A 13,421-nucleotide genomic window follows, 5' to 3' on the forward strand; every position below is an offset into this window, starting at 1 on the left:
CCAAGCTAAAACCAAACAAACATTACCTGGTATTGGCACACTTACTTTGGTGAATAATTTTGCTCCTGAGGCTACTAACTTATGTATAATGCCATTCCCATTGCACAATATATGAGTTTTTATTTCATGCCACATCACTACTGATAATTCATAACTACTCACTGACCCAATGGTTCCTAAAGCAACCTTTAATAAAGGGCAAACCAGAAGCCACAGCAGGACACAGTTTAGATTTGTACTAATTTTTTTATTAGTAAGTGACCATAGTATGTGTAAGTAAAACTGTTAAACAGAAGTCCACATTTTCTAATACTACAATGAATTTGAACCACACTTAGCATTATTATATTATTTTTTAAAACTGTCAATTTATTCCCACAAAAGCAATATAATCTATAGAGAACTCTCTTTAATCCAGGGTGGGGGGAAGCTACAAGCTAAGGGGAAAAAAATTAAAAAAGAAACACTGAACATTTTTTAAAATAGGAGAATCATTATTTACATACCTGTTTTTGATGTGGTAATATATTGCAAGAGCTACACTGTAAAGCAAAATAGAGAGTTAATGCCTTGGAACCGAATTTAAGATTATAAATACATTTTACACACACACACCCTATACAAATTTAAAACAGCACAAAGCCCAGATACTAAAAACCACTGTAGAAACTGATTTAGGAGTATTTTGCTCGGCAGACAATGTCCACTTTTCATTGTGGATAAATTGCCATATGGAACATTCATACTCCATATATCGAGTCAATCACATTTCCATAAAATTTTGTCTTCCTTCTCCCCCCTCATCTCATGTACTCCATACCATAACTTCTATTTAAAGGCCTAATCCCATTTAAGTCAATGACAAAACTCTCATTGACTTCAAAGATGCAAGATAAGGCCTTAGAAGGATTGGATATTCTCTGGAATGTAAAACAGAGGTCAGTCATTAATAAAAGAGTTTTTGTAAGACCCCTGGCTGAACTCCTCCATGGACCTTCAGCCTATTATCAACTGCATTTGTAGATCAGTGGTTTTGCTAATGCTGCTAAGCTAATATGAATTACTTCTCCTGTAGTGGCTTGTGTGATTTTTACTTTTAAATCCATTACGTTTTGGCTGTCTCCCCATTTAGCTACTGAAATACCAAGCTCTTTTTTATTATTATTATTAAGCATCAATTTACAAGTTACTTATTTTATTTTAACATATTATAGTATGCATTTTTCTTGCTCTCAGTCAAGCATTTATATTTGCTCTTTACTTAAAAGTCAAACTAAAAAATTAAACATGAAAGTCTTCACAGACAGTTCAAAATTTTAGTTGTGTGTAAATATGACAAACTGATCAAATTCATTCCCGAGAACAAGAAAAATATGGCTTCCTCAGATTATTTGTCAGTTTTCAGCTCCTGACTGAACCACTGCACAGTTGGGGGAGGTAAACATCAAAAGACAAAGCAGAACCACTAATCTAACTACTTGTTCTAACATCCTGAGGAGCCACTAGAACTAACAGGGGAATAAAGAGGGACTTTATTGTTCACATTTATTGACAATTTGTTCTGTCAATGATTCATTGTTACATGCTAGTCTAGTGTTTTCTTTTAATGAGTCTGATATAAAAGGCTCTGTCATAAATATAAAGGGAAGGGTAACAACCTTTACGTATGCAGTAACATAAAATCCCTCCTGGCCAGAGGTACAGAATCACTTACCTGTAAGGGGTCCATCAGTTCAATTAACCTAGTTGGCACCTGTCCAGAAGGACCAATGGGGAAAGAAGATGCTTTCAAATCAGGGTGGGGGGGGTGGAGGGGGCAGGAGGGAGGGAAGGTTTTGTTGGTACTTTTTTTGTTGGTTCCCTCGCAGGACCAAAAGAGAGACCAAACAGGTAACCCAGCTCCTAACAAGATCCTGAAATGATACATCTAAAATTACAGAAATTGTAAGTAATAGCAAGGAAATGCGTTAGATTATCTTTTGTTTTAGCTTGTGAATTTTCTTGCAGGAACTTAACTACTCTGCCCTCAGGCAGAGTAAAAAACCTCAAGCTGCTCTCAGCTAAAAAGTGTCCTTTTAAAATCCTAAGGTCAGTGCTTCTGGTTCAAAATGAGCCCACCGCGCTGCCACCATGTCAGGGTTCCCTCCCCACTCTGAACTTTGGGGTACAGATGTGGGGATCCACATGAAAGACCCCCTAAGCTTATATTTCACCAGCTTAGGTTAAAAACTTCCCCAAGGGCACAAATTCCTTTCCTTGTCCTTGGACAGTACTGCTACCACCACCAAGTGATTTAAACAAACATTCAGGAGCCACTTGGAGCCCTATTCCCCCCAAAACATCCCCCCAAGCTCCTTCACCCCCTTTCCTGGAGGGCCTTGAGAATAATATACCAACCAATAGGTTAAAGTGAGCACAGACCAAATCCCTGTTTTTTAGGGCTCTGAAAATCAATCAGGTTCGTAAAAGAATTTTATTAACAAAAAAAAAAAAAAAAAAAAAAAAGTAAAAGAATCACACCTGCAAAATCAGGATGGAAGATAACTTTACGGGGCAAATAAAAAGATTTAAAATACAGAGGATTCCTCTCAGACTCTGCTTCCCAGTTACAAATTACCTCTTAGCATAGGGAAAATTCACAAGCTAAAACAGAAGATAATCTAACGCATTTCCTTGCTATTCCTTCCAATTTCTGTAATTTTAGATGCATCATTTCAGGATCTTGTTAGGAGCTGGTTTACCTGCTTGGTCTCTCTCTCTCTGTCCCGAGAGGGAACCAACAAAGAAAGCACCAACAAAACCACCTCCCTCCCCCCCGCCCTGGATTTGAAAGTATCTTCTTTCCCCATTGGTCCTTCTGGTCAGGAGCCAACTAGGTTAATTGAACTGATGAACCCCTTACAGGTAAATGATTCTGTACCTCTGGCCAGGAGGGATTTTATATTACTGCATACATAAAGGTTGTTACCCTTCCCTTTATATTTATGACAGGCTCCATTAAAAAAAGTTAATCGGTTGTTTCATAATTTCCCTTCAGAACATTTATAAGACAACTGTGATGCGTCAGACATCCCACATGTTGCGAAGACACCAGGTTGCAGCTATACTGTATGTTTCTCTTAGGGGAATTTCAAATTATTCTAGGTGACAAACAGCTGAAAAATAGGAACATGGTAGACAATACAAATTTTTTTGCTCAGATGAAGGTGAATGTCATATATTGCAAACTGTATTTTGCTTTGGCGATGTAGAATTTAGCTATTGGTGACAGATGCATTACAAATTCCTAGATTTAAATTGCTTGACTATATCTAAAATTGCAACTTTTTTTAAAAAAAGGAGATGTTAAAAAGTACTAAATAGTCCCTGGACAGTGCACCTTGCTTACTGAACACATGTCCACCCAACCACAGGAGGGGAAAAAAGGGAAAGATAATTAATCATTTGATGTGAAAAAATTCAGGCAGCTGTGAGTTAAGACTAAAAATGCAGCCCAAATTCTGCCCTCAGGAACATAAATGTAACTCCATTTGACTTCAGTAGAGAGGCATGTGATATCTGAAAGCACAGCCTGACCTGTTGCCCTTAAAGGGTGGCTTCGTAACAAAACATCACCCCACAGACTAGAAAAACACCCACTGTTTGGAAACCTATGAAGTAGTCCGAGGGCTGAATCTACATTTCTTAACTTTGGTGGATTAAGTCAGATCCATCAATATTTTAATTTAGGATGGTGGTGTGTTTTTAAATAATCTATCGGATCAGATCAGCAGTCAGTGCATTCAGGATAGGAGGGGCTTGTGACCATAAGTAGCTTTCTATCAACTTTCCACCCATCCAATCCTGGACTTTGCCAGGGGCCAATCCAGCCTCTTGATAAAAAGTTAAAGCAGCATAAGGGCTATTCTTATTTACACTGTGGAGAATAGCTCTAAAGGAGTCACTCCTCCAGCCCAGACTACCAGAATGCACACTGCTCTGACCCTGCCCCCGCCTGTCCCTGACACACCTCCTCCCCTTCACTGGGGAGCCAGTCCTATGCCATCTGAGGATTCCTCTAAACTAGGGGCATCCTCAAGTTCTGCCAGGAGGCAGCGCTAAATCCCTTGGCGCTACTAATGTGGCACAAAAATTAATGAGGAAGGGCCGAGGACCTAGCTCAGTAACGTTTAGGAACAGGAAGTGGCCTATATGCTGCCCCTTTGTCCTCTGGTTCTTTTAATGTTATTTTTTAATAAAAATTTAAAAAAATTAAAAAAAAAAAAACAGGGAAGCATAAGGCAATACAGGCTATTACAGGCAGAAATAGTGCAGGAGACATCGTGAAACTTGTGTGCAACTGCCTTTTTACAGAAATGCAAAATGCGTTAGTGACTACCAGTGCTATACATTAGTCTGAATGTCTGGTCTGTTATGTAAATACCTTTGCATGATTTAACACACTTTACATTAAATGTGTGTACACAAAGATAAAGATACTACAGATGACTGGAATCTGAGTAGGATTCAAACAGCAACTTTTTTTTTTTTCTTCTAAACAATGTAAGGTGCTTGACCATCTACACTCCCATTTTTCCTCCACTGTACAGAGCGTAGAGGAAATAACAATACTCCAAACACCAACTGCATTTCCACTCAATCTAAATGTCAAAATTTTCTAGTGATGACGATAAGTAACCTAGCTATGCTGAGAATCCACGTGAAGATGAGCCAGAGATGCACTCCCTACACAAAGCTGCCCATTGTCAGCTTACTGCTGTGCAGTGCTTGCCTGCTTCGAATGAAGAAGCCAAATCTTGAAGTACTATATTTCCAATCCCAAAAGCTGCAGGAAGTTCTAGAAATCTTAAAAAAAGAGCATGTTCTCACAGGATTTCACAAGTACTGGATAAGCAAATACCTGTCTTAATTTTTGAGTGCTCATCCAAAGCAAACTAGCCAATCAGAGGCTGGTTCACTCATCACGAGTACAACTGAAATCCTTGATCACTCCATTCTTGTGAGAACACGTGCAGTGCGGAGAGTTATGGCATGACCCTAGAAGAAGCTGAGCATCAAAAATCTTTATAAAAAATAATAATAATAACTTTAGAAAATCCCACCCATTATCTCTGCAATACATCCATATATGATTGCGCACACACACAAAAACCACTATTTTGTAGCTTGGTCTCTGCAGTGCCTGCTTAGCAGATGTTTAGAAATAATAAAATATATGTTTAAGTCAAAGAATTTAACACTACCCACCATTTAATTGTATATTTGAGGTTTGGTTGACTGACTGTGCTGTCATCCAGGAAAATAGTGGAGCAGGAACTGTATTTCCTTCTCAATTGCCCAGGAGGATGCTAGGAAATGCAAAAGAACAATGGCAATTATACAATACAAAAATCTTTTTCTGAGGAGACATCACAATTAAGAAGTAGCTCTGAGACAGAGAGAGAAATCACTCTCTCAAAGTTGATTATGTCTTGAAGAAATTTAGAAATGTCAAAAACAATCCTATATAAAAATCAAAATGATCCCTTCCTCACCCAATGGTTCTTTCTTAAAAGCACAAAAAGCCACAAGTTTCAGAGTAATAGCCGTGTTAATCTGTATCCGCAAAAGAAGAACAGGAGTACTTGTGGCACCTTAGAGACTAACAAATTTATTAGAGCATAAGCTTTCGTGGACTACAGCCCACTTCTTCGGATGCATATGCTCTAATAAATTTGTTAGTCTCTAAGGTGCCACAAGTACTCCTGTTCTTCTTTTTTTAAAAAGCCACAAGTGATCTAAACACCTATCTGAGAATTCAGTCTGTGTCACCCCACCTGCCTTCCCAAAAAACGTTCAGCATCCACATTTAGAAAGCAAACATGAGCAAGTTCTGCACTCTGGTCCTCATTCCAAATGGAAGAGAGAGGACAAAAGGGGATTTAGAAATGGACATGAAACAGGTAATAGGGAGAGTTTGATAGAAGAAGAATAAAGCACTGAAGATTATACAATGGGGGAGAAAGGGAAAATCAAGGGGGAAATATCTTGGAGAACAGAAGGCTTAGAGCAAAAAGACCCCCACAAAACATTTTAAAAGTATGAGAAAATATAAAAAAGTTAGTCTGAGGAACACTAGATAAAACATAAAAAAACAAAAATGACTGTTTTCTTTAAATATAAAATTTGCTTTCTACAAAACTTCAGCCCTGATTCACCACTATGTGAGCAGCACTCGGACTTGGTGGAGAGCAGTGGCCCCAGGGAGCCAGTCTGAAACTGAGTGATAGCTAGCAAGAGTGCCAACCTCAAGTGAAGTTTTCTTCACCGAGGGCCTTTCATTAGCTGTTTAAGGATAGCTTACACTTTGCCTCCCTAAAGAACTTTTTTAGCACTAGCAGCCCTCAGTTAAGGACTTTCTACTGGTTTTCCCTGTCCTGGAAAAGAGAGGACAAAAGGGGATTTAGATGTTCTCTCTGCGTGGCACTGTGACTAAGTGGAAGAGATATGGGTCAGCAATATCAGAGACACAATTCAATCAATGGAGCTATGCTGATTTGTACCATCTGAGGATCTGCCCCATGGTATCCTGACTCCCATCTCAGTGCTCCTTTCCAGATCTAGTCTATGCAATGTGCCTGAGAGCTATAAATGCATCACCAGCACTGTGTTATCTAACTCTAGTTCTGAAGTGAAGACCTAATAACTTTTCCCATTTAAGTTCTGGACTTTCTTTGGTAACATGCACTAACTCAATTCCAGTGATAAAAATGGGATGCATTTCTTTTCCTGTTTTTCCCTGTGTCTGGGCAAAAGCATTAGAAGACTTTTGCAACTTTGAAACAGACCAGGTTTTTATAATGCTCCTCATGGGAAGTCTTTGTTCAAATAATTTCACAGCTTCCCCACAAACTCTATCCAGGCCCCTGACTTCATCTATACATTTTCTCGGAGATTTTAGAAAGGCTGCAAAATCTGGTATACAACAGAAAATTAGCTGCAACCTTAACTATGGCAAGGTTATCACCTGGGAATTCAGAAATACACTTGGCATTAATTTGGGAACTTTTAATCCATCTACACCCAAGCTATTAACATATGTAATACAGGAGGTAAAAGAAATGAAAGCACTCAGAGTGATAACCGTAAAATATACTATCTGGTACTGCAGGATGTGGAAGAAATGACTAAGCTTCACATGATTTACAACTTCTGTCCCATCATCTGCTATTTCATAGTTCTATAGGAGGTTCTTCAGTGCATTTCACAACCATGATGTTCACTTCTGACAGGAGTAAAACCAGAGCAAGTCAGGTTCATTTGCAGCGGCTCTTATTTGATATCTGAACAAAATGAACATGTACAGACAGAATAGTATCACAACCCCCACAAAAACAGAAAAGGCTTTGAAAAATCCAGTTATACTTTTTAAATGTCAAAGAACATTTCTGTTATAAAATTTAAGATAAATACGATTGGATTAACTAAATATACTCAGCAGACTTTTCTACTCTAATAAGTAACAACAGAAAGCAATGTCATAACACCACCACCACAAGTAAGCAGTATTTACACTTCAGCTGAGTAAGTACTAAACCAAAGCCCTAGCATGGGGATAGTGAGCACTACATTTCTGAAAGTACCATAAAGGAACCAACTATTCTGTACATATGGACATCAGACCCATAAGATAGAGCAACATTTCCAATTCCTAGTCTGCAGTGCCATCTGACCCAATTGCTATGCCAAAGAATGAACTCCCTGTCTTTCCCAAGTCCCTCTTTGGAAAGACATATTTGGTTCCACATTCTGTCATCCTGGTCTAAGCAAGAGGTCATTAGAAGGCACAGAGCCTCCCCAATAAGATAAGGGCTTGTCTACAGAGCTGGTTTGGAAATTTTTGGATTAAACTTTTTTGTTGGAAAATGCTGATTTATTGAAAGCACAACTTTAAGCGAGAATGTAACAGTTTCTACTAAACTTTTGTTGGGAAAGGTTTGCAATTTTTGGAAAAATCAAAGGGCAAGAGAGAGAAAGAGCCTTGTCCCAGAATAGCCAATAGCCTACTGGTTAGGGCACTCACCTGGGATGTGAGAAAATGACATTTAAGTCGGTGTCTGACTCAGGCAGAACGGGGACCTGAACCTGGGTCTCTCGCATCCCATGTGAGTGCCCTAAACACTAGGCTATTGACTGTTCCAGAGTGAGTCTTAGTCTCTCTCTTTTTGTGAAAAACATTAAGAGGTCTCAGTTCTGACCTGATGCAGACCAGGAAGTTTTTCAAAATCTCAGGTTTCATAAGACAGGAGAACAGTTTGTTGGCCAGCTCTACTTGGCTACACGTGAAAGTTATCCTGGAACAAGATAGGATGTGAATTGAAAGGGGCAATTGGGCAAGTCTGCTTCCGAAAGTGGTGTCCTCGGAACTGGATCTGTTGTGTCTCCAAACAGTCCTATCAAATTTGTTGACATGCCAGAAAGACAGGATGCACTGCAGAGGAGGAAGAAGGCTGGCGACTCCTATTGTAGCTCAACTTTTGTGGTACAGTCCTCAGCTTGCCAGAAGTCATAGGACAGCACTGGGGTTGAGGACATATGGCTTGTGGCATGAGGGTCAGAGAGTAAATCCCCAAGGAGGGCATGATAGTGGCCTTTGAATCTTTTAGAGAGCGCAGAGCACCGTCAGTGTGCTTGCTGAATAATTCCATGCTCTCAAAGGGCCGGTCCTTGATTGTGGCCTATACCACCCTAGGGATGCCTGATGCTTGGAGCCATGATGCTCTGAACAGTCACCACTGCGGCCATAAATCTTGCTGCAGTGTCAAAGGTTTCCAAGTGCTGCCTGCAAAGCCATCTTGGCCACCAACTGGCCTTTCTTGATTATATCCCAGAGTTCCTCCTTCCTGTCATGCAGGAGTTGAGAGAAACGGTTTTCACTCTGTCCCAAGTCAAAAAAAAGTCATATTTGGCCAGTAAGGCTTTGCAATTTGCCACTCAGAGTTGTAAAGGGGTAGAGCAGTAAGATTTTCTCCCAAACAAGTCAACCCCCTTTGGGTCCTTATCCTTAGAAGTACTTTTCTTTGATTTAAAATGTTCGAGTTTTGCCACGACAACCCAGATTAAATGCAGATTGAGGGACCTAGCACCATTTCTCTACCTGTTTTGCAGTTAGAATTGTGTCTGCCACAAGGCCTTGGCTGGGTTGAGCAGCCCCTTATTTATGGGGAGGATGTATCTGGTCGAGCTAGGGATTGTCAAATGTAAAAAACCTTTGACATTTCTCCAAGCCTGAAATCTCCATCCCTAGAGTCTCAGCAATTCTTATAAGGAGGTCTTGAAAGGACATGAAGTCATCAGTGCCAAAGGCATCCTTTGATAGTGAAACAGGATGCTGCTGTTACTCTGTCCCAGGATCTGGGTCTTCCTGGTCGTCTGGCACAGGCGATCTGGCCAGAGAAGCAGATAGGGAGAGTGACCTCTTCCTCAAATCTGCTGGAGACCAGCTACTAGAGTCCTGTGAGGCAAGATCCCAGTAGGCCCAACAGGGCCACGGCACATGCTGTAGCAGTATGGCTGGGTTGTTTGCTATGAGCCATCTTCTCTTTGGAGTCACCCACCTACTAGACAGGGCACTGGATGAAGCTGGCTTGTTTGCTGTCTGAACACCGGAGCTCATCTCCTCAGGATCCAAAGAAACCTTTATAGATTGCTTCAAGGAGGTGAGGCTTCAACTGAGTGTCTCATGACTTATGCATTATTGTGGAGAACGAAAGGCAAATGAGCAATGTCTTGGTATGCAGGAAACTCCCTGAAGAGGCACCTGTTTTGTCCACCTTTCAATGGAATTAGCCCATTGCAGGATGGGTAGGGCTTGAAGCCTGCAGGTTTCTAATCTGCCATGTTGAGAAGCCCTGTGTGGGGAAGTTTGTCCTGTAAATATTCCCTCCAGGTCAATATCACTCATGGAGGCTGTATGTCAAAGAATCAGAAGAGCTCTAAAGGCTTTATGAAGAGTGTGAAGAAATTTAGCCAAAGGCAAAAAGACCTAGCAGGTCAGACACTCACCAGGTTCCATCTTGCTGCCACAGGTGGTAAGGGAGATTGTGACCACCCCAACCCTCTCTCCTTTCGTACAGGAGCACAAAGGTGCGTGCATGGCCCTGAAGGATGCTGCTATTCAAAAAATTCTGATCTTGTACACAAGGCACATGCCTACTCACAGTGGGATTCACACTGACACATAGTGGAAGAACCACCTGTAATTTGCATTGATAACAATTTGCTCCTGAGCGGAGGGGCTCTCTGCTATTTCAGCACATAACTGATTTCATGGTGAAATTAAACACTAGTGGAAAACATGGGTTTTACCAAAAAAGGTGCCAAAAGCATTTCAATTAAAAGGAACGTCGAACTGCTACAGTCCCAATGAATCTGTGAGAAGGCACTCACCCTCATAACAAATGATAAATGTGCCAGCAGCTCGTCAGGTGGCTTCCTAAAACAAGACTGTCTCTCAGCAGGAGAACTTCAACCTGCCAGAGGAACGAGTTGTCTCATGCAGAGGACATGGATGCCCTTTGGCTATATAAACACAATTTAATGCATAGTCGGATCCATTTAGTCAAGGACTCAGATCCACTGAGATGAACGCAGAATAAACGTAGATTAATAGATCTATAGTAGGCGCTTTGTCCCTTCTTGTGGCATGGGAAAAAAAAACACAAAGAAAGATTTAGTAAACCTGAGTTCTGGTGTTACGTGGAGGTGGAACTACAAGGCCCTAACCACATCTAGGGTTTGCCAAAGCCACTCTTTAGGGAAGGCAGGAGGTAGATAGATGGAAAGTATGACCATGTAAAACACAGAGTTAATTTTGGGTACAGTCTTAAAAGAGAACATTAAGGAGATCAGGAAAGAAAAATAGCCTAAACTAGGCAGTGAGCTCCAGCACTAGGTGCTAAAGCAACAGCTTCTAGTACTTAAAGACAAAACAGGAAGACTGACCTACAGACAAAGCAGTGAAGACAAAGATAATGAATAACAAGGTTCATATTTCAGGCAGCAATAGATTGCTGAAGCTTGATTTCTAGCTTTTAACCATTCAGAAGTGTATGATAGCTCATTGTAAGGTATGTAAAATGAAGCAGTGTCCCAACCCATCTCTAAGAAAATGCCAGGATCAAAGGGAAGAAGAAAGAGGAAGCTCTGAGTCCTGTTAGGGAACAGTTCTAGATGTGGTACTACAATTTTTTATTTACTGATGTACAGGATGTTAGTAGGGGACCCAGTAGCACAACTACTCACAAGTCAGCACTACTGGTGATGCTTGTCCGGAGCACTGTGAAGCTCTGTGCAGTAGATTACTAAGAAACAGAACTGCTTTAGGTCAAAGATGAACCAGATTCCTAAACATTTAAAACGTGATAGTGTGACTTGCAGAAAGGGGAGAGTAAAGGGTAAAACTGGACTGAAATCAGCATATTAATGGGACAGTAATTGCTATTTCAATTGTGGGGAGGCTAGCCCCTCCCTCTCTATAAATAAAATACCACAGGTCTCCAGAGACTGAAACCTAGGCCCTACAGCTAAAGGAAGACCTCAAATAGCATTAGGTTCTTTTCTAAGCCACAACCAGCAAATGCGGGTTGAAGGAATGGGTAAAGAATTGTTCTGGAGGCCTATTTCACAGGTCAGAAGATGTGCTTCTGAAGCATGGATGCAGATTTCTTTGGCTGGCGAGGATTTTCACTCTTTCCTCCACAAAAGGTCAGGGTCATCAACATTTTACCAAATTTAGTTAGAGGACATAGCCATCAAATAAAACAGTGAGTATTTAATGAGATTTGTAAGGAAGGGGCATACAAAGAGGAGAAATTTGCTAGACTTGTTAGAGCACCTGTATATTTTATAGGACAAGCTTTGAGAGACCAGAATTCAAAGTACTTTCATTTCAGCCAGGAGCTTCTTGAGCTGTTAAAATCAGCTGTTTTGCCACAGGACAGTCGTAACTCTAAGGGAACACTGCTGCTCTATTCGGCACCATATTCTACCCTGCTACTTTCATAACTTCCAATCCAATAAAAGATATTACCTCACCTACCTTGTGTCTGTCTGTCTCTCTGTGTTTTTTTAAAAGATGCTTGAACTGTATGAACTGTCCAAATCTTAAACACAAAGGTGTCTTACCCAAACCAGAACAGTTGTAAGACCAATACTCACCGAGGAAAGACAAAAATCACAAGCTTTGTAGTTTGTATCACAGTAGTTGTTGTTGTGAGAAGACAAGACAAAATGTAAACTGCTTCACGTTCAGCCTGTGCAAAAGGATAAATCCCTCTGGGGCCCGATTTAAAAATGACTGAAGAAGTTAAAACTGGATTTGCAGGGTTTTGTTTTTAAACCAAAGGCACTGCAAATTATTTATCTGCCATCAGCTCCAGGGAAGTAGAGGCTGGTGACATCCAAAAACAAGTAAGCAAAGGTGTGTATGGAGCTAACTTACAGCAAGAGGCTAAGATCGGGACTGTTTCTGACTCAAACAGGACAGGACAAAGCCTACTCTGAGGATTCTCCATTGCTTCAGGCTATGATTTAGGCCATGTCTACACTAGTGAGCTTACAGTGGCACAGCTGTACCGATGCAGCTGTGCCACTGTAAGATCGCTTGTGTAGCCGCTCTATGCTGATGGCAGAGAGCATGCCCACCGACATCATAAAACCACCTCAACAAGCGGCAGCAGCTACATCAGCAGGGAGAAGCTTTCCTGCCGCCATAGTGCTGTGCACACTGCAACGTATGCCGGCAAAACTTATGTTACTCCGGGTGTGATTTTTTTCACACCCTTGAGCGACGTAAGTTTTGCCAGCATAAGTGGTAGTGTAGACATGGCCTCTGTTCTGACAACCTGTTTTCTTCACTGAGGCAAAGTGATTTTATGCGTCAGTGAGAGAAACTTATGTAATTTGACTAATTTTCGCAATACCGTGCTTTGTAGCATGCTGCATAATATACCAAATCCTTCAGTGAATGGCTAGATGCTTATAGTTGTCGCACTGAACCGAAGAAGCAGGAGAGACTGCTTCTTTGTACCAAGGCTTGGTCTACACTACCAACTTATGTTGGTATAGACACGTCACCCCGGGGGGGGGGGGGGGGGGGGGGAGGATGTGGGGATGACAGTTATACTGACCTAACCTCTAGTGTAGATGGCACTATGTTGATGGAAGAGCTTTGACATAGCCTATGCCAATGGGCGACTCTCTCCCATGGGTGTAGGCAGTTTAATTGGTACTGCACTGCTGTAAGTGTAGTCAAGCCCTAAGTTGTGTCTTGATACAGTGGTGTCTTCACTACAAAACACAATCCAGTTTAACCACAGTTATTAAACTCCATTGCACATAACCATCTTATTACGTGGTCTGGTGCCATTGTTAGCTAATTA

The 13,421-nt window shown here is 41.0% G+C and overlaps 1 protein-coding gene across 3 annotated transcripts in view; it reads right to left on the reverse strand.

Annotated features, from left to right (window-relative positions):
• Positions 1 to 13,421, reverse strand: part of CCNY (cyclin Y) — a 203,751-nt gene that overhangs the window by 41,078 nt on the left and 149,252 nt on the right. For all 3 annotated transcript variants that reach the window (XM_034760069.1, XM_034760070.1, XM_034760071.1), the window contains exons 4-5: positions 5,248 to 5,348; positions 507 to 542 (exon numbers count right to left, since the gene is read on the reverse strand). In XM_034760069.1, coding sequence (XP_034615960.1) covers positions 507 to 542; positions 5,248 to 5,348 — 137 coding nt within the window. The remainder of the gene's footprint in view (positions 1 to 506; positions 543 to 5,247; positions 5,349 to 13,421) is intronic.

This window comes from Trachemys scripta, chromosome 2, assembly GCF_013100865.1.
Source record: "Trachemys scripta elegans isolate TJP31775 chromosome 2, CAS_Tse_1.0, whole genome shotgun sequence".
Classification (NCBI taxonomy): Eukaryota; Metazoa; Chordata; order Testudines; family Emydidae; genus Trachemys; species Trachemys scripta.